This window comes from Doryrhamphus excisus, linkage group LG14 (assembly GCF_037039965.1).
Source record: "Doryrhamphus excisus strain RoL-2023G ecotype Guam linkage group LG14, RoL_Dexc_Guam_v1.1, whole genome shotgun sequence".
Taxonomy (NCBI): domain Eukaryota; kingdom Metazoa; phylum Chordata; class Actinopteri; order Syngnathiformes; family Syngnathidae; genus Doryrhamphus; species Doryrhamphus excisus.
In genome coordinates this window covers 2,533,471-2,555,383 of record NC_136370.1, presented here as the reverse complement: position 1 = coordinate 2,555,383, position 21,913 = coordinate 2,533,471, and the positions used below count along the sequence as shown (strand labels likewise).

The 21,913-nt window shown below is 43.4% G+C and overlaps 2 protein-coding genes across 2 annotated transcripts; one reads left to right on the top strand and one right to left on the bottom strand.

The window, feature by feature from the left end:
- The first annotated feature begins 921 nt into the window (after nt 1-921).
- Nucleotides 922-10,190, top strand: cpxm1a (carboxypeptidase X (M14 family), member 1a). Its single transcript, XM_058077533.2, has 13 exons — nt 922-1,138; nt 2,518-2,627; nt 4,593-4,732; nt 4,833-4,917; nt 5,050-5,200; nt 5,270-5,346; nt 5,414-5,537; nt 5,605-5,801; nt 5,860-6,039; nt 6,102-6,396; nt 8,731-8,870; nt 9,030-9,132; nt 9,193-10,190. Exons 1-13 carry the CDS (start codon nt 943-945, stop codon nt 9,522-9,524), a joined length of 2,130 nt encoding a protein of 709 aa, XP_057933516.2. The 5' UTR covers nt 922-942; the 3' UTR covers nt 9,525-10,190.
- Nucleotides 10,191-11,477: 1,287 nt separating this feature from the next.
- wdr32 (WD repeat domain 32) lies at nt 11,478-20,764 on the bottom strand. The gene is made up of 7 exons (XM_058077544.2): nt 20,190-20,764; nt 18,559-18,672; nt 16,978-17,175; nt 15,577-15,779; nt 15,416-15,493; nt 13,136-13,281; nt 11,478-12,693 (listed from the first exon to the last, which is right to left on the bottom strand). Exons 1-7 carry the CDS (start codon nt 20,582-20,584, stop codon nt 12,322-12,324), a joined length of 1,506 nt encoding a protein of 501 aa, XP_057933527.1. The 5' UTR covers nt 20,585-20,764; the 3' UTR covers nt 11,478-12,321.
- Nucleotides 20,765-21,913: the final 1,149 nt, after the last annotated feature.

Below are 21,913 nucleotides of genomic sequence, written 5' to 3'. Positions count from 1 at the left end.
GGTTCCTCAGTAACTGCTCTAAATGTATGTGCTTTAGTCATTAGCTTGTCATTGGTTCCTCAGTAACTACTCTAAATGTATGTGCTTTAGTCATTAGTTTGTCATTGGTTCCTCAGTAACTACTCTAAGTGGATGTGCTTTAGTCATTAGCTTCTCATTGGTTCCTCAGTAACTACTCTAAATGTATGTGCTTTAGTCATTAGTTTGTCATTGGTTCCTCAGTAACTACTCTAAGTGTATGTGCGTTAGTCATTAGCTTGTCATTGATTCCTCAGTAACTACTCTAAATGTATGTGCTTTAGTCATTAGCTTGTGATTGGTTCCTCAGTAACTACTCTAGATGTATGTGCTTAGTCATTAGCTTGTCATTGGTTCCTCAGTAACTACTCTAAATGTATGTGCTTTAGTCATTAGTTTGTCATTGGTTCCTCAGTAACTACTCTAAGTGGATGTGCTTTAGTCATTAGCTTCTCATTGGTTCCTCAGTAACTACTCTAAATGTATGTGCTTTAGTCATTAGTTTGTCATTGGTTCCTCAGTAACTACTCTAAGTGTATGTGCGTTAGTCATTAGCTTGTCATTGATTCCTCAGTAACTACTCTAAATGTATGTGCTTTAGTCATTAGCTTGTGATTGGTTCCTCAGTAACTACTCTAGATGTATGTGCTTAGTCATTAGCTTGTCATTGGTTCCTCAGTAACTACTCTAAATGTATGTGCTTTAGTCATTAGTTTGTCATTGGTTCACATGGAACCAACGTGCACAGAAAACAAAACCAACATTGTCCTCTAAAGTTGCAAATGTTGGCTGGAGCATAGCGATGGAGGAGGCGGGGTTGGGAATGAGGAGGAATGGAGGTTCCCCCCCCCCTCACCCCACCCCTCCCCCATCTCAGCATAAATCTTTCCTCCCTCCACACTGCTGCAGCAAACAAAAACCAGGATGGAAAAGTCACGGCTCGCTCTGGCTCTCATCCTCCTGGGAGGCTTCCTGGTGACGAGCGATGCGACCACCGCCACGCCGTCCCTCAACTTCACCTCTGAGGGAGGCTGGGGGCCGACGACACCTCCCGGCAGAGTCACGCACAAAGTCATCGAGAAGGAGGAGGATGAAGATGATGTGAGTGCGACTGAACTAGGTAGGACGAGTCAATTAGAGCACTGGAGAACATCATGTTTACTTATGATCATGGATCATAGATCACGGATCATAGTATGTCTATATGTCATGTATGTATCCAAAAAGGACTTGAATGACAGAAAGGAAAAGACAGCATGGAGTGGGTGCTCCCTTTTTGGCCTAAGAACTCCTAATATTCTGATAAAACACTTCATATTTGAAGAATAAAGTCATAATCTTACAAGGTAAGTCAATGTATTATGACTTGACCAGTGTACGTAGTAGCCGCATGATACTCAAGAGTACTCATGAGTACGATAAGCTAATAATTGAGCTCGACACTCCCATTCAGTGTGGAAGTGGTAGGTGTTTGGCTTCTCAAGTGTATAAGAAATCAATTTGGGGTGAAGTGGTTAGTTCGCTAGGTCGTTAAGCTAGCTAATTTTAGGAGAATCGAGTCATAAAAATATTACGAGAAAAATTAGTCCAAGAATTAAGTTGGAATTGTACAAAAATATGCCCCAAAATGTTGAAATACGTTATAATTGTGCAAAAATAAATGTTACGAAAATAATGTTACTCGTTAACTTGTTTGCTACTAACCAACCGCTGGCTCAAAAACGACATATTATTTAAAAAAAACAAACAAACAAAAATTGACATATTAACACGTGTTTTACGGCGTAAGAGGCACAAAGAGGTGATGATGCAACTCCACAATAGAAGAGTGCATGTCAGGGAAAACGATGCCCTACGGATTACTGTTTGTGTTCATAAGCATAATATATATAGACTCAGCATTTATTTCCGCCTTGTTGCCAGATGTTTGCTGAATTCCCCCAAATTTGTGGTTTGGGCTCAAAAGCCTTTCTTCACCCTTTGCATGTTTTTTTCATCCGTGTAGACTTAAGACAAGCATGTGATTTATGTCATGTTCCGTGCTACACAACACGACAACACGCCACTGTGTGATCCAAGCCGTGGAATTCCCTGCAGCTGGAGCTTTGATTTTACAGTCTCCGACTCTCATGTTACATGCAAAGCCTCCCGGGACTCACTTATCTGCAGCCCCCATTTCCTCCTTGAGCCCCCACCGCCCTCCTCCGTGAGGAGGAGTGGGCCTCTAAACTCCCACTGAACTGACCCACCACGATTATCCATATTTCCCGCATTGCTGACAGACCAAGATCTCAGATTACGGCAGTTTGCTTACTCAGAAGAAGCAGAAAGAGAACTTTCTTAACCCTTCAGTGGTTCATGCAGTGGTCCAGGACGTTCCGGGACCACCAGCCGATAGCGAGAACCCGAGAAAAGGACTTGACAGGCTTATACACAACACATTCAAATAAAAACATTTTATGTCCTTCCGTGACCTTTATGTGTCTTCTCTGCTTCTAGGCTGTCCTCCATTGGGCCTGGAGTCCCTGAAGGTGGATGACACCCAAATTCAAGCTTCGTCTTTCCAGAGGTTCGGTCTGGGTCCTCACAGGGGCAGACTGAACATCCAGGTGGGGACGTTTCGGATCATTTCGTTTAATTTGACTTACGGTACCAAATAAGTCGGGAGTGCGTCTGAAAGCAATTAAGTCTCCATCAAAGTATTACACAACAGAGGCACAGCCAAGTGGGGGCACAGCCAAGTGGGGGCACAGCCAAGTGGGGGCACAGCCAAGTGGGAGGAGCTCTTCAATATTATGACACCCGTTTATGGAAGAGTCATCAGAGGATCTTCAGGTTTTTAAGGCCATGCTCCAGACACGCCTCCTGGATCATATAGTGCAGTGGTTCCCAAAGTGTGGGCCGCGGCCCCCTGGTGGGCCGTGGTGGTACTGCAGGTGGGCCATGAGAGGTCATTAAAAATATGATTCATTTTTGCAAATATTATTTTAAAAATTATTTTATTGTAAAATATTTATTGCACGATTATAGGCCTAAATAATAACATATTGAGTGTTATTTTAGGAAAATATTATATTAGTATATTTTAGGAACCAGTTTATGGTTGGAACGTAGCTCTCTGGTCATCATGCCAGTCTTCAATGCAGTTATGAAAAGTATGAGAATTAATTATGTCTTGTGTTTACACCACAGATTAAAAGTTTGGCCTTCCTTTATACCCCTGCTTTCATTTCAATCCTGAATCTTAATAATAATAATTATTATTTATATTTATATTATTATATAATATTATATAATCATAATGAGTATAATATAATAATTATTATTATTATTATATCAAAATTAAGGAGATAATGTCTTAAGATATTATTATTATTATACAATATTATTAAAAAATATTAATATTATACAATAATAATTATTGTTATTATTATACAATATTAATAATAATTATAAAAATAATAATATATAATAATATTATTATTAATATTGTATAATAATAATCTATATATTATCGATAATAATAATATTGATGTATTATAAATATTGATAATATTGTTATTATACACTATTAATAATAATTATAATAATTATTATTATATAGAAATAATAATAATATATATATAATAATTATTAATATTGCATAATAATATCTTAATATCTTAAGACAGCATCTCCTTAATTTCAATAATAATAATAATTATTATCATTATATAATAATGTAATAATAATTATTATTATTAATAATAATAATTATTAATAATACTCATTATTATTATTATATATTATATATAGCTTATTATATAATATTAATTATTATTATTATTTATATTATATTATTATATACAAATAATATACAACAATATTATTATTAATATTGTATAATAATAATATCAATGTATTATACAATATTATTAATAATAATTACTATTATACAATATAAATAATTAATTAATTCATTCATTCATTCATTTTCTACCGCTTTTTCCTCACGAGGGTCGCGGGGGGTGCTGGAGCCTATCCCAGCTGTCTTCGGGCGACAGGCGGGGTACACCCTGGACTGGTCGCCAGCCAATCACAGGGCACATATAGACAAACAACCATTCACACTCACATTCATACCTATGGACAATTTGGAGTGGCTAATTAACCTAGCATGTTTTTGGAATGTGGGAGGAAACCGGAGTACCCGGAGAAAACCCACGCATGCACGGGGAGAACATGCAAACTCCACACAGAGATGCCCGAGGGTGGAATTGAACCCTGGTCTCCTAGACCACTAGACCGCCGTGCCGCCTCAATATAAATAATAATTATTATAATTATATAGAAATAATATATATAATAATAATTATTAATATTGTATAATAATATCTTAAGACATTATCTCCTTAATTTTAATAATAATAATAATAATTATTATTATATAATAACACTCATTATGATTATAATATATATATTATAATATAATAATTAGTGATTTAGTGTTTACTCTTTCTATCTGCTGTATGAAAGGGGCTCGCAGCTCCTGCAGAAGCTGACCCAAGCATTTGTGTGTGTGCTGCTCATCCCAGTCCGGCATCGAAGACGGGGATCTGTATGACGGCGCTTGGTGTGCCGACTACAAAGACCGACACCAGTGGCTGGAGGTGGACGCCCTGCACCTCACTCGCTTCACCGCCGTCATCCTGCAGGGCCGCAACACCATCTGGAGGTCAGGTAGCGTCAGGATCAGAGACTTTGGAAGGGGGGGGGGTTCTTGTTGGTCTTTGGGTGGCATTAAATCAGCTGTGTGGTTCTTTGGTGTCTCTTAGGCAAGACTGGGTGGAGACCTACAAAGTCCAGCTGAGCAACGACTCCATTAGCTGGAAAAGCTGCATGAATGGGACGCAAGAAGCGGCAAGGCTTTGTTTTTCCATTTCGCCAAGCATAAGCTGTACACTGACTACTCGAAGTATATCCAAGCTGCTTTCCACCGTGATATGAGGTCATAAAACGCTCGGCTCGGGTGTCACGTTGTTGTGGTTGCAGATATTTGAAGGCAACAAGGATCCAGAGAGCCCGGTTCTGGGGGTCCTTCCCGTCCCGGTTGTTGCGCGTTACATACGCATCAATCCGCAAAGCTGGTTCCATGAAGGCGACATCTGCCTCCGAGCTGAGATTCTCGGATGCCGCGTCGACGGTAAAAGCTAAGAAGAAGCGGAACAACAAATAAGAGTTAAATATCTGGAACGTTGATGTCTTTTTGCAGAGCCACATTCCGCCAAAGACACCGAACCAAAAGATGCTCTGGATTTCAGACACCACAACTACAAAGAGATGAGAAAGGTAAAAGTTCAAGTCCCGGAGATTCATCCCAGAGACTAACCCGTCCCGTTTCGATCCGTCCTAAAAGCTGATGAAGACGGTGTCTGAGGAGTGTCCTGACATCACGCGTATCTACACCATCGGGAAGAGCTACATGGGCCTCAAACTCTACGTCATGGAGATCTCCGATAATCCCGGGAAGCATGAACTTGGTGAGGAGCAACCTGGAGAGAATCCTTAATCCTTAATCTGATGTCCTTATTCCACTCTTCTTCTCAGGTGAGCCCGAGTTCCGCTACGTGGCCGGGATGCATGGAAATGAGGTCCTGGGTCGCGAGCTGGTGCTCAACCTCATGCAGTACATTTGCCGCGAGTACAAGAAAGGCAACCAACGCATCGTCCGACTCGTCACCGAGACTCGGATCCACCTTCTCCCGTCGATGAACCCTGACGGATACGAAGTGGCTTACAAGAAGGTAGGCTGCTTCCATTTGGTGCCGGAAAACCTCACTCTGACATGATGGTGTTCCTCAGGGTTCCGAACTAGCCGGCTGGGGTGAGGGACGATACACTTTTGAAGGAATAGACCTGAACCACAACTTCCCAGACCTCAACAACATCATGTGGGACGCTCAAGAGGAAGCGGATGACCCATCCAAAGTGCCCAACCACTACATTCCCATCCCGGAATACTACACCAAAGAGGACGCGCTCGTAAGGACAAAGCAAGTAGCTTCTTCTCCGTGAACGACGTCGTCACCGTGTCCGTCTCCCAGGTTGCTCCAGAGACGCGTGCCGTCATCAGCTGGATGCAGGACATTCCCTTTGTGTTGAGCGCCAACCTGCACGGCGGCGAGCTGGTGGTGACGTACCCCTACGACGGCACCCGGGGCTGGGCGCCCAAGGAGAACACTCCCACCACCGACAACGCCTTCTTCCGCTGGCTTTCCACCGTCTACGCCTCCACCAACCTCGCCATGGCCAACCCCGAGCGCCGCATCTGCCACTACGAGGACTTCCAGGCGTACAACAACATCATCAACGGCGGCGCCTGGCACACCGTCCCCGGAAGTGAGTCTGACTGGAATCACAGCATATCATAGCAATCTCTAAACAAGATGTGGCAACTCATTCATTCATTCATTCATTTTCTACCGCTTATCCTCACGAGGGTCGCGTGGGTGCTGGAGCCTATCCCAGCTGTCTTCAGGCGCTGGACTGGTGGCCAGCCAATCACAGGGCACATATAGACAAACAACCATTCACACTCACATTCATACCTATGGACAATTTGGTGTGGCTAATTAACCTAGCATGTTTTTGGAATGTGGGAGGAAACCGGAGTACCCGGAGAAAACCCACGCATGCACGGGGAGAACATGCAATTGGTGGAATTGAACTCGGGTGTCATAGCTGCGAGGCCTGCGTGCTAACCACTCAACCACCGTGCAGCCTCATTATAATATTATTCATTCATTTTCTACCACTAATCCTCATGAGGGTCGCGGGGGTGCTGGAGCCTATCCCAGCAGTCGAGAGGCGGGGGTACACCTTGGACTGGTGGCCAGCCAATCACAGGGCACATATAGACAAACAACCATTCACACTCACATTCATACCTATGGACAATTTGGAGTGGCTAATTAACCTAGCATGTTTTTGGAATGTGGGAGGAAACCGGAGTACCCGGAGAAAACCCACGCATGCACGGGGAGAACATGCAATTGGTGGAATTGAACTCGGGTGTCATAGCTGCGAGGCCTGCGTGCTAACCACTCGTCCGCCGTGCAGCCTCATTATAATATTATTCATTAATTTTCTAGTGCTAATCCTCATGAGGGTCGGGGGTGCTGGAGCCTTTCCCAGCAGTCGAGATGCGGGGTGCACCCTGGACTGGTGGCCAGCCAATCACAGGGCACATATAGACAAACAACCATTCACACTCACATTCATACCTATGGACAATTTGGAGTGGCTAATTAACCTAGCATGTTTTTGGAATGTGGGAGGAAATCAGACCCGGAGAAAACCCACACATTCACGGGGAGAACATGCAATTGGTGGAATTGAACTCGGGTGTCATAGCTGCGAGGTCTGCGAGGTCTGCACTCGCCCACCGTGCAGCCTCATTATAATATTATTCATTCATTTTCTACCACTAATCCTCATGAGGGTCGCGGGGGTGCTGGAGCCTATCCCAGCAGTCGAGAGGCGGGGTGCACCCTGGACTGGTGGCCAGCCAATCACAGGGCACATATAGACAAACAACCATTCACACTCACATTCATACCTATGGACAATTTGGAGTGGCTAATTAACCTAGCATGTTTTTGGAATGTGGGAGGAAACCGGACCCGGAGAAAACCCACACATTCACGGGGAGAACATGCAATTGGTGGAATTGAACTCGGGTGTCATAGCTGCGAGGCCTGCGTGCTAACCACTCGACCACCGTACAGCCTCATTATAATATTATTCATTCATTTTCTACCACTAATCCTCATGAGGGTCGCGGGGGTGCTGGAGCCTATCCCAGCAGTCGAGAGGTGGGGTGCACCCTGGACTGGTGGGCAGCCAATCACAGGGCACATATAGACAAACAACCATTCACACTCACATTCATACCTATGGACAATTTGGAGTGGCTAATTAACCTAGCATGTTTTTGGAATGTGGGAGGAAACCGGACCCGGAGAAAACCCACACATTCACGGGGAGAACATGCAATTGGTGGAATTGAACTCGGGTGTCATAGCTGCGAGGCCTGCGTGCTAACCACTCGACCACCGTACAGCCTCATTATAATATTATTCATTCATTTTCTACCACTAATCCTCATGAGGGTCGCGGGGGTGCTGGAGCCTATCCCAGCAGTCGAGAGGTGGGGGTACACCCTGGACTGGTGGCCAGCCAATCACAGGGCACATATAGACAAACAACCATTCACACTCACATTCATACGTATGGACAATTTGGAGTGGCTAATTAACCTAGCATGTTTTTTTTTTTAATGTGGGAAAAAAAACGGAAAAAACCCACGCATGGAGGAATTGAACCCGGGTCTCCTAGCTGTGAGGTCTGCGCGCTAACCACTCGACAACAAAGTAGCGACTAATTATTATTATTATTATATAAATGATAGTAACTAAACTATAGTAACACTGTTATTACTGTTATGGCTGTACTCCCGCTAAAACGGAACTCTGAAGCCATGACATCATTTCCTGTCCACTCGTCCTGAAGACATTTCTTGAAACAAACACGAGCACGAGTCCTATTTAAGTCTTAAATGGCTCATTTTCTATGATTAGATCTAATATATTGAGTAATAAGAGTGTAAAGGTGACTATAGGGGTGCTATTTCATGTCTAGAGGGCTCTAATAATTGTATTAATTGTGCTGCAGGTATGAATGATTTCAGTTACATGCACACCAACTGCTTCGAGGTGACGGTGGAACTATCCTGCGACAAGTTCCCTCACGCCAGCGAGCTTCCCACGGAGTGGGAGAACAACAAGGAATCCCTGATCATCTACATGGAGCAGGTAAGAAGAAGAAGAGTGGGGGGGGGTCAACACCGCGTTTAGGACCACCCTTTAGGAACCCAATCACTACATTGTGGACGCCAAGGAGTGCACTGAGCTGGGTTCTGTGTGGAAGGGTTTACGCTTGGAGGTCTCCCAGCTGCTGTGGTCTTCTCCCAGGTCCACCGAGGGATCAAAGGGGTGGTGAGGGACAAGGAGACCAAAAAAGGAATAGTCGATGCCGTGATCAAGGTGGAGGACCACGGACATGACATCAGATCAGGTAGTGTTTCAAATTTCGTCTCGGATTCCAGACACACCCTTATAATGATGTCGCCTACAGCCGCAGACGGGGACTACTGGCGCCTCCTGAACCCGGGCGAGTACAAGGTGGTGGTTTGGGCCGAGGGCTACTTCCCATCCATGCGTCACTGCCACGTGGGGATGGAGCCCCGCGCTACGGTCTGCGACTTCAGCCTGACCCAGACCCCCGTCCAGAGGCTGAAGGAGATTCGAGCCAAGGGGGGGAAGATCCCGCAGGACCTGCAGCTGCGCCTGCGAGCGCTCAGACTGCGGAAACTCCGCGCCAGCACAAAGGCCATCAACCGGCGTCGGGAGGGCCAGCGGATGCAGCGGGAGCAGGGGAGGAAGGCTCGATCCCCTGGAAGATTATGAGGTGGACCGGACCGGGATTTTGTTTGAAGCTATGAGCCTGTGAAATTACTAAAAGGGGGGCAATCACAGGGTCTCTTCACCTCATTAAAAATGAATACTACCTTTATAAACGCATTAACACCTGCAGAACCCCATGGGCGCCAATACAAGAGCTAGCCTAAATATTAGGTATGGATCAGTACAATAACAATAACAAATATTAATACTTCCCAGTGTCATAACTCAGCATTAATAAGCACGTTTGCAATACAAGCTCTTGAACTGGAACTCAATGGCTTGTGTTGGATGAACTAAAAATAGAACATTTTCCGGGTTGCACGGTGTTATAGTGGTTAGCATGCAGGCGTCACAGCTTGGAAACCCGGGTTCAATTCCACCCATGGCCATCTCTGTGTGGAGTTTGCATGTTCTCCCCGTGCATGCGTGGGTTTTCTCCGGGTACTCCGGTTTCCTCCCACATTCCAAAAACATGCTAGGTTAATTAGCCACTCCAAATTGTCCATAGGTATGAATGTGAGTGTGAATGGTTGTTTGTCTATATGTGCCCTGTGATTGGCTGGCCACCAGTCCAGGGTGGACCCCGCCTCTCGCCTGCTGGGATAGGCTCCAGCCCCCCCGCGACCCTCATGAGGATTAGCGGTAGAAAATGAATGAATGAATAATATTAATATGGTGGTTAGAGTGGTTAGCACGCAGGCCTCGCAGCTAGGACACCCGAGTTCAATTCCATCAATTGCATGTACCCCGCCTCTCGCTCCAAGACAGCTGGGATAGGCTCCAGCACCCCCGCAACCCTCGTGAGGATACGCGGTAGAAAAGGAATGAAAACTTTCCATTTTAATTTGGGAATTTTGACACTGACCGGCTGCACGGCGGTCGAGTGGTTAGCACGCAGACCTCACAGCTTGGAGACCAGGGTTCCATTCCACCCTCGGCCATCTCTGTGTGGAGTTTGCATGTTCTCCCCGTTTTCTCCGTTTTCTCCGGTTTCTTCCCACATTCCAAAAACATGCTAGGTTAATTAGCCACTCCAAATTGTCCATAGGTATGAATGTGAGTGTGAATGGTTGTTTGTCTATATGTGCCCTGTGATTGGCTGGCCACCAGTCCAGAAATGTACCCCGCCTCTCGCCCCAAGACAGCTGGGATAGGCTCCAGCACCCCTGCGACCGTCGTGAGCATAAGCGGTAGAAAATGAATGAAAACTTTGCATTTTAATTTAGGAATTTTGATCCTGACCTTGGCTTTCACATGCTAGCAATGTTCCTTTTGTCGCTTATTTGTTTTATTTCAATCAGCACATCCAAACTCACATGAATCCAAACATTCCTACTTTGGAACAATGACGCTAAACCATTTGAAAACGTCTTGGCGGATGTGGAATGTTTCATTTCAATGCAAGTATCAGCTGGTCTGATGTAGAACTCTGTTAGTCCAACAGGACCACATGACTCGGATAATAATCATGACAAATATTGTTGGAAATGCTGCCACCTAGTGGCCAAAAGGTACAAACAAACCTTGGAAGCCACGGTGCAAAAAAAGCTTTTTATTTTCGAGTGGGGGCAAGTACCTTTTTTTCTAGTTTCACAGCTGGGATTAGTTGATGTGGAAAGTCATTTTCTCCCCCCCCCCCCCCCCCAATCCCACCCAGGATGCAAATAGTGTGTGTACACACACTTAAAATAATTCATAACACAGAAAAGCGCAGAACACATTTTTCTTTTCTTAAAAAAAAAAAAAGAAAACAGGTTGGTAGTTAAACGCCGAGTGAAAATATTAAGACACTTCTCTATGAGACAAAAGCATAACAAAAAAAGGCAGTTAAGCTTCATATCCGCAACTTTGTCCATAATAAACAACTGATTTCGGTTCAATTATGTTTTAATTCCAAAACTTAACGGTGATGCAATGACAGTTATTATTATTATTATTAATATTTAGGCCACATCAACTTAGAAGGAAAGCCCCGGAAGGCCAGTGGGGGAAAACATTCAATTCTCCCAGAGAATTTAATCAGGACTTCTTTCAGTGTGAAGCCTCCTGTGGCTACATTGGGAACTACAACAACATCATCATTAGCATCATACTAACGCTCCAGCAGAAGATACAAATATGTAACTATTATAAAATAAACACGTTTTGCCTCACTTGCCTTTCAGGGGCGGCCTTCAGGAAATATAACTATATTCATATGAACTGCAATAGAGTTTGATGAATCATAACAAACAAGGCTATGATTACTAAGGACGGTATGCATAGTTCAAATGCATCTTTTTGCACCATTTGAGGGAATCTTGGAAAAGCACCGTCAACAAGCCACCGTGCAACATGTACTTGACACGCGTGTGCGGGTTGCGGATTTTGCATCAAATGGGAGTGTCGTATTGATTAAACATTTTCCAATTGTCACTGAACGCCACCCGTTTCCATGTCACTGTATTGGTTAATCGGTGCTAGAAGCGGGCTGAATGAGGTCCGCGCCACCTCCGTGCGACAAGTGAATGCATCATGCGCTAATATGGAGGTGAAATGACTTGATCTGGGGGGGTCCAAATGAGGGGTTGGCCTAAACGGGAGAATGTTACTGTTCATCTTCAGAGTGGAAGTGACGCAGCAACCAACAGGGGGGGGGGATCCACAGGCTTTAGGCCCCCCAGTCACGTCCTCCGGGACCCTTGAATTCAATGTCCCTCAGAGCACTTTAAAACAAATGCCGTCCCCGCAGGAGGGGGTGTGTACACACGGATATGTGCATAGATTAGCCAATGAGCTGCGTGATTCTTTTGCCCCGCCCCTAGAACTTGGGCTGGTAGAGCGCCACCCGGCCGCTGAGGCAGCCCGACGCCAGCTGGCAGTGCGTGGGCGAGAACTTGGTGGTGAGGACCACGTCGCTGTGGGAGTAGATGGAGCGCACCTCCCGCAGGCAGCTGGTCTGCACGGGCAGGCAGTCGGCCAGCTCGCCGCAGCGCTCGTCGAAGGCCAGCAGGCGGACGCCGTAGCCGTACGGCGAGCAGATGAGGCGGCCGTCGGGACTGAAGCACAGCTCCTTGATGTAGCCCCGCCCCACGTTGGCCTCCTCGATGTAGTGGGTGAGACGCAGGGAGCAGCGGGGGGACACCAACGGGCGGGTGGGTGCCCCCTCCTGGAACTCGTACACGCACGTCCACTGCACACACGAAATACGGATGCCTTTTGGAATACTACTACAACTACTACTACTAATACTTTTAGGGAATTTCTGATCCCACTTTTCAGAGAAGTGGGACACAAATTGGGGCTTTCATGACATCGTGAAGAAAAGCTCCTTCCCAGGTAGACACCACCCACCTGGGGCCAAAAGACCATCACTACAGAAGTGGTGGTCCGAACAGTTTGACTGCTGGAACCATCATTAAGGATAAAGAATATTGATTGTCAGGTCATCAAGCCCTTATTAATTATCCTGAGCTTTCATTTCATTTACTTCCTGTATTTAATTACGGTCATTTACGTATGTGAGTGTAATGTTAGCACTGTAGCTAACACAGCTACGCTAGTGTTGCTAACGTTCTCGTCGTCCTGGCGCGCTCCTGATGTGATATCTGATATACGATATTCTAAACGCTCACCTCCTGGTCGTCCATGTTGCTGGAGCATCGGATGAGGGTGGCCCAGCCTTTGGGGTGGAGCTGTAGGGACGTGATGCAGTTGCCTCTGTCCCGCTCCCCGGGTATCTCCGGAGTCAGGACCTCCAGGCTGTTCCTGGGAGAAATGCCTGCAGGAACAGGACTCGTGTCACTGAGCGATCGTTCGGACTTACTACGGCTACGTGAAGCATCCAAAGCCACTACATTGGTGTCGTTGAACACGTATGTCCACGTTAAAATGGCTGACACATGCATGCCACAGCAACATGTAGCGCAATAACTCCAAAGGGTGAGGTCACTTTAGCTAATCAGAAGCTTGAAGAAAGTCCTTTCTGGAAAAGGCGTGTTACAAGGCCACAAAGGGAGGAATGAGGGAATAAGACGTATAGACTACTTATCAAAATCATGCTTGAAAAAAAAAATACAGCCGTCGCTCACTTCATTGTGGTTTTTCATAAATTAATAAATAATGGGTGTTTTATAATTGGTCCCAAAATATGCATTTTTAAGCACATGTTTCATATTCTGTGTCTAAAATAAGCATAAAAGTTACTAAACTAAAAGAAGTTACTGCTAATGTTACTTTAATGTTCAGTGAGACAAGCACCAGAATTGATAGCCGGACCAACAGGCTTTTGTTGCAGGTTATGAATGACCTCACAACATGCCCAATAACAGTAACATTGTTATTATTTTCTGATTCTAGCTACTATATTGGTTAATACAACGTTTAAAAGGTGTCTATAGGGGTGCTATTTGATGTCTAGAGAGCTCAAATAATGGTAATGGTTTAATTTCATTTGAACATGCATCAGATTCCAATTGAGTGCATCCCATAATCAGTTCCCAGTTCCACATGTCCGAAAGGAGTAGGAAGAAGCAAAGCTTACTAAATCCTACCCCTCCATCTGGTACTTTTACAATCAGTAACTGTTACATTTGTTCACTTCCTGCTTTCCATAATACAGTTTAAGGTTTTATTTTGTTTATTTTTTGTCCCGTACCAAGGGGGGGGGGGTACTACAAATTCAATACAAAGCTAGGAGACCATGGTACTATTTGATACTACATGGTACTATTTGAAATCGAAATGGTAATGGTTTAATTTAATTTGCACATGCATCAGATTACAATTGACTGCATCCCATAATCAGTTCCCAGTTCCACATGTCCAAAAGGAGTAGGAAGAAGCAAAGCTTATTACATTTGTTCACTTCCTGCTTTCCTAATATAGTAAAAAAAATTTTTTTTTAATAATGCACCTCGTACCGAAGTACAAGGTGATATGACCAAACAATCATGGTTATGATTGTATGTTATGATTGTATGGTTATGACTAATTGTTAAAAACTGTATTTACAGTAAAGTCTCATTATATCGATATTCTCGGGAGTCGGAAAAAATATCGATATAACCGGACTATCGATATATCCGAGCCTGCGCCGAACTGCATTAAAGGTGGGCAATAATGCACTCGACATTGTTCTATACACACGAGAGAAACCACGAACGCCAGCATGTACATATGAAAAACAGTGATTATTGCAAGCGATAAAAAGATATATGAATACAACACAATTAAATACATGTATTTGTACGCTTGTGTCTTCGTTGGAATAGGTGTGTATGCTATGTCAGTTGGTTCTTCATCCTCGTCATGAAAACACTAAGTCTATTCACTGAATCTTCCCTCTAAATTATACAAATATTTACTCCTTTACTTCAAAAGATTGTTTAATACTTACCTCATATTAATTACCTGTAATCCTCTAATTACCGTCCGTCGGTGGAAAAGCCGAAACGGTGTTAGTCGAAACTCTGAGATTTCGCTAATGGTGGTATTGAAATCCTCAAGCAAATATTGATTCAGCTTTAAGCTGCTTTTGTATCGATATAAGCAGACCAAATTGGCTGGCGGGAGATGAAAAGGGCATCGTAGTAACCGGATTATCGTAATAACCGGGTATCGTACTAACCGGAACTAATTATATTATAAAAGACTAGAAATTTGCCGGGAAATGAAAATAGTATCGTAATAAGCAGTACTATCGATATAACCGATATCGATATAACGAGACTTTACTGTACAAGGGTGTAAACGGGTTTTCTAGAAACATTCCATTCCTACTTCATAGAAATTCACTTTTACTAATCAAGTATATAATGACAAATTACTGTATGTGTACTTTTAGTGACCAAAAAATGACATGTGGAGGAAAAGACAACAAAGCAGTCACATGAGTTAAAAATTGAGCAACTTACCTTCTCTGTGGGGGTGGAGCTTACTGGAGTCATTTCCCTGGCGAGGTCCAGCAGCTCTGGACGCTAATGCACCTCCATCTAAACATTTGACACATTTTTAACTTACTGACCCCGCCCCAAAAAAAACAAGTGAAAGTAATGGATGGAGGAGGAGAGCTGACCTGAAGTGAGGGGGGTGCGCCTGGCTCGCAGCATACGGTAGCTGCCCACCTCCAGACTCTGGGTGAGGTCCAGGTCGTGGAGGATGAGCAGGTAGCCAGAAGATGTGGAGATCAGCATCTTGGTGCAGTCCGGCGTCAGACGCATCCTCATCAGGTATCTGGTGTGGAAGAACTTCTTGTGGGGGCAGCCGTCCTCGGTGTATCTGTACCAGAAATGCGTGTTGACTCAGTGATTCCGAGACTTTTGTCAAATTCCGAGCATCCCGAGTAGATTCATATCGATATAGACCGGATTTGAGCTGAAACGCTTGACTTGTCATCTGTGAGGTCTGTGATAGGTACCGTTCTGGTCACTAGGCGGCAGAAATGACACAAAACACTGCGAAATTACCTGACATCACATTGCCTTAACACTGCATGAAGTCATGGAAACAGCCATGGCATGTCTCCTCTCATTCTGTGTGGAAGTGGTGCGTTTTTTTGGCTTCTTAAGTTTAAAAGAAATACATTTGAGGCTAACTGGCTAGCTCGCTAGCGGCCGTCTCCAATTCCTGCAGCGTAAGCGTTGCGCAATGTGATGTAAACAATGAATAATGTGAGTGTATAGGTGACCATAAGGGTTTTAGTTCCTGTCTTGTGGGGCTCTAATAATGTTAGAAAATATATGAATATATATATAAAAAAATCAAAAACAGGTTTTCTATGCTCCAAATATTCAATTTATGAACCATATTAACCACCATAACCAGGACTGTATTTGTATTTTATTTGATTTAGCCGTCTTTTTATATTTAAATGCTTAATTTAAGCCAAGAATACTAATATTTATAATAGTATTATAATATATTATATAACATAAAAATATAAAAATATAAAAATATAAAAATATAAAAATATAAAAATATAAAAATATAAAAATATAAAAATATAAAAATATAAAAATATAAAAATATAAAAATATAAAAATATAAAAATATAAAAATATAAAAATATAATTATATTTATAATAATATTTTTTGACTAATTATAGTCCATAGTCAACCACAAAACAGCGTGATTTATTAATTCATGACTTTTTTTTAAAAGTGCATTAAAGAAGCCATCATGTTTGAACTCCGAAGTGGACAGGTTTCACTTTTGTGTCTCATTACACGTCAATGTGGTGTGTTCAAAGACCGCGGAACAAAGCGCAAAGTCTTCATGCTTGATGGAAAATATTATGTAGGAAACCAGTATGGCTTTTCTCAACAAGCAGCGGGTGCCGCTGCACACTCGACCTTCTTTGGGGTAAAAGGTTCTAAGTGAGTGTTGTGTTTTAGTACACAGTTATTCCTCTCTCCTCCAGCATCGATCACAATTCCATGCAAATGTGTCAAGAATGCAACTGTTAGTATTTTGTACCTGTTAGTATCCCATGTGATGACGTTGCCGTCAAAGCCGGAGGTGACGAGGAGACGCGTGTTGGTGTCGTACTCGATGTTCTTCACCCAGCTGGCGTGGCCGTGAAGCGAGCACACCTTGGAGTTGAGCTTCCTTAAGTCCCACAAGGCGATGGTGGTGTCGTCGGAGCAGGTGGCAAACAGACGGTTGTCCAGGAACCTGCCGAGGGACCGAACGCACACGTGTTTGTCACATTACTTTATAGGTGCCGTGCTGTGCACCCCACTGCCTTTTAAAGGAGTTGTAGTATTTTTTTTGTTGCCACTACTTGAACAAATACCGGCTTGTCTGTGTTGATGGCCTCACTTTGCTGCTTTGGTTTGAGGCTGAGGTATTCCTACACTGGGGCTGCGGCATTTGGCTATGCTAGCATCCGCCCCCCATCCTGACTTCTACTGTACCTTGTATTGCTCTTCATGAGTTAACACTCTTCTGCAGTGTGTATGCTAACGGCCCCGCCTCTCATCGCAGAGAGAGAGATGGCATGATTGACAGGTCTCATTTTTGTGTTATGAAAAATGGTAATGGTTTAATTTCAATTGAACATGCATCAGATTCCAATTGAGTGCATCCCATAATCAGTTCCCAGTTCCACATGTCCAAAAGGAGTAGGAAGAAGCAAAGCTTATTAAATCCTACCCCTCCATGTGGTACTTTTACAATCAGTAACTGTTACATTTGTTCACTTCCTGCTTTCCTAATATAGTTTAATTAAAAATTTTTTATTTTTTTTATTTTTGTCACATACCGAAGTAGGAGGTGATATGACCATACAATGACATAATCGGTACCATAGTAACTGTCAATATAGTGATATGTATAAAAATCATCTTAGATGTTGGTTTCATTTTGTGTAGCAGTACATTTGTGTAGGTACTCTTTTTAAGGCAAACAAGCGAGTAAAAAAATTTTTTTTTTTAAAATATTCATAATGTTTCTGGGGCTCCATGTAGGCCTCTCCTGTCCAGAGTTGTTATTTATCACCTTGCTAGATGAACGTCAGGGCAGGTATGTCGGTGAGAAAGGAGTTTTTTTTTCTTCATAACGTCATAAAAAACTACATCTTTGAAAGTGTGTGTTTGGTTTGGGTGCCCCCTTTTCTAAAAAGTGAGGCATATAATAATAACAATAATAAATGTAATTTATAACGCACTTTACAATAACACAATAAGAACATCCAAAATAAGTAAGAGCAATGGAGGTGGAAACGACCAAAGCCAAACTAACACAACAGTGAACCAAATACATTAAATATGCATTAAAATAGGCAAACTATGTAACAGCTTTTCTAAAAACATATGTTTTTAATCCTGTTTTACAACAGTCTAATGTCTGTGGCGCTCTCAGATGATCGGGGAGTCCGTTCCACAGACTTTTGGGCAGCTGCGCAAAAGACGTGATCGCCTAATATAATATATTATATCGCTTCGATATAAGTGAGGAAGATGATTCACGTTCGATGCTCGTAAGCAGGCTCTCATATCCACTGTCATTCAAACAGCAGTGGACTTCTAAGGATGAAGGTGATGAAAAGAAACGCACCTTATGTTGTTGACGCAGTCCTCGTGGGCCTCCGTTAAGGTTTTGATGTGTCTGGAGGAGACGGGATCAAACAGCAGCACCTCGGTCTGCTCGCAGGCCACCGTCAGCACCGACCTATAAGAATGACAGGCGTCAATATCACGACTGTATTGATAGGAAGCAATGGGAGTCAATGCACCAGCCCAGAATGGATCCAAAATGTTTTGATTTGCATAATATATATGGTAATGGTAATATTTCATTTGAACTTGCAGGTTATGAATGACCTCACAACAGGAACAATAACAGTAGCATTGTTATTATTTTCTGATTGGAGCTGCTATATTGATTAATACAACATGTAAAAGTGACTATAGGGGTGCTATTTGATGTCATGAGAGCTCAAATAATGGTAATGTTTTAATTTCATTTGAACATGCATCAGATTACAATTGAGTGCATCCCATAATCAGTTCCCAGTTCCACATGTCCAAAAGGAGTAGAAAGAAGCAAAGCTTATTAAATCCTACCCCTCCATCTGGTACTTTTACAATCACTAACTGTTGGATTTGTTCACTTCCTGCTTTCCTAATATAGTTTAAGGTTGTTTTTTTAAATTAATTTATTTGTTTTTTAATTTTTTGTCCTGTACCGAAGGGGGGGCCGATACTACAAAGTCACTACAGAGCCAGGACACCATGGTACTATTTGATACTACATGGTACTATTTGAAATACAAATGGGTATGGTTTAATTTCATTTGAACATGCATCAGATTACAATTGAATGCATCCCATAATCAGTTCCCAGTTCCACATGTCCAAAAGGAGTAGGAAGAAGCAAAGCTTATTAAATCCTACCCCTCCATGTGGTACTTTTACAATCAGTAACTGTTACATTTGTTCACTTCCTGCTTTCCTAATATAGTTTAAGGTTGTTGTTTTTTTATTTATTTATGAATTTTTTTGTCCCGTACTGAAGGGGGGGGGGGGGATACTACAAAGTCAATACAGAGCCAGGACACCATGGTACTATTTGATACTACATGGTACTATTTGAAATAGAAATGGTAATGGTTTAATTTCATTTGAACATCATTACTTTTACAATTAGTAACTGTTACATTTGTTCACTTCCTGCTTTCCATAATACAGTTTAAGGTTTTTTGGTTTTTTTTTTAATTTAATTTAGATTTTTTTTTGTCCCGTACCAAAGTACAAGGTGATATGACCATAAGGTTTTTTTTTTTATATTTTGACATCCTTCTTTGATATGTTTGGTGTGGACTTTCAACAAAACATGAGCAATAACATACAAAACACATGATTAAAGCTTTACAAGTAAAATAACAATAAATATATTGTCCTGACTGGGTGTGTATGATGTGTTTTTCCGGGACCGCTACCAATGTGAGGCAGATTGCTGAGTCAGCTTGAACCCTTTAATGAGCCGTCTAGTCTCTTGACCCAGTCCGGTGTTAATCCACAGTCTAATCCTTACAACGGAACCTTTGCACAATAAACAGGAACGCGACGCCAATTCAAACACACGAAAAAGATGCATTCACGTTCAAAACATGGAAAGGTTCTATAAGGCCGCAGTGTGGGGTCACTCGGGGTCAAAGGCCCGGCCGGTTCCGGTCTGTCTCTTACCCGTCTGGGGAGTACTCCAGGTTGAACACGGCTCCGTGGGTCTTGGTGCTCAGGTTGACCGAGTCCGCAGCCGGGTTCATGGAGCAGTACAAGCTAGTCATTGTCTTGAAGTTGTCCCTGACCGGGTCCACAAACACGCCCCGCCTGATAGACCTGTTCTGAAGCCAGGAGAACAGACTCTTCGTCCGGCCGGTGTCTGAGCCCCCGCCGCCGCTGCCTTCTGTGTGAGGCCCGGCGGCCGGGTCCTCCGACCGTGGTGAGGTCGTACTCGTCCCGGGTGGGCACGGAGAGCAGCTCCGGGCGACGTCTCCGTCGTGGTCGGAGCGGTCCATGTCGGGCTCTTTGTCGCCGCCGTCGGGCCTGTCCCGCGGCTCGTCGGCGTCCCCCGTGCTCATTGTGGCCTCTCCGGCATCCACGCAAGGCGTCTGTGCGTCGGATGAGCGCAGGAACCGGCCGAGCGTGAAAGCGGGCCCGCCTCAGAACCGTCGCGGTGTCATGGCGGGGAAGTTTTAGCTCACAGCCCGCAGCCTTGTCAGAACCGCCTCGGCCGAACCACTGCGCGTCAAGGCAGACGAGGCTAGCTCGTGCACAACCGGAAAACAGATAGGGGTACTTTCGCAATAAACGTATGTAAGTGCTGAATCGCACCCTGGGGCACATAAAATGAGAAGAAATACTGCACTCTATGCATAAACTCATAAATACGATTTTACAATCACACACTATGTGTTGAGATTTGCCGCTAAATGTCCAATTGTAACGATTATGTAGGTCGTGTTTCTTAATGTGAAGTACAAAACCGGAACGGTCGTACACTTAACTGAACAGGCTGAACTTGACTCCATCGGCGTAAACAAGAAATGACGAAAATTCCGCTTCCGCCATTTTAAGTGCAATCCAGTTTGTTGCTTCCACCTTGTGGATGGACTCTGCCTGATCAGACCTGCTTGCTCAAATAAAAATAATCGTAATAGTGTTCTGTACTAACATGACAACTTTTAAGGTTATGAGTCTCATGACAATAACTGAGTATTAGGGCTTGGATTACTTGTTTGAACTACTATCACCTCCCTTCTTAAGATTTTAAGGGAAGTAAAACTGTTATTGCAATATCACACTTTTCTCTTTCATTGATTATAATGACAGGCAAACATTAGGTTGTAGTTTTGTGTCTATTTTTGATAACTTGTTAAATATTTGTAATGTGGAACACATTTATAACAACACATTCGAGCACGAGTGGTGTTTATGTTGCTATGGTGCTTATTTTCTGTTATTATGTCTACTATATTAGGTAATACGAGGCTAAATGTGACTATAGGGTTCATGTCTACCGGGCTCCTATAATGCTAAAAACATGTATTTAGAAGGTCACAATGTTGTAACTATGAAAATATACCATTTATAATCAAGGAATCCTACTTCACGGACATTCACTTTTGGAACCAATGAACAGCGATAAACGAGGGATTAGTGTCTACCTGTTTTGGATACCATCCGGTTGAGACAGATTTGGTTCGGTGGGGTCTGGGTTCTGTTTTTTCACGAGGGTCGCAGGGGTTGCTGGAGCCTATCCCAGCTGTCTTCGGGCGAGAGGTGGGGTACCCCCTGGACTGGTGGCCAGCCAATCACAGGGCACATATAGACAAACAACCATTCACACTCACATTCATACCTATGGACAATTTGGAGTGGCTAATTAACCTAGCATGTTTTTGGAATGT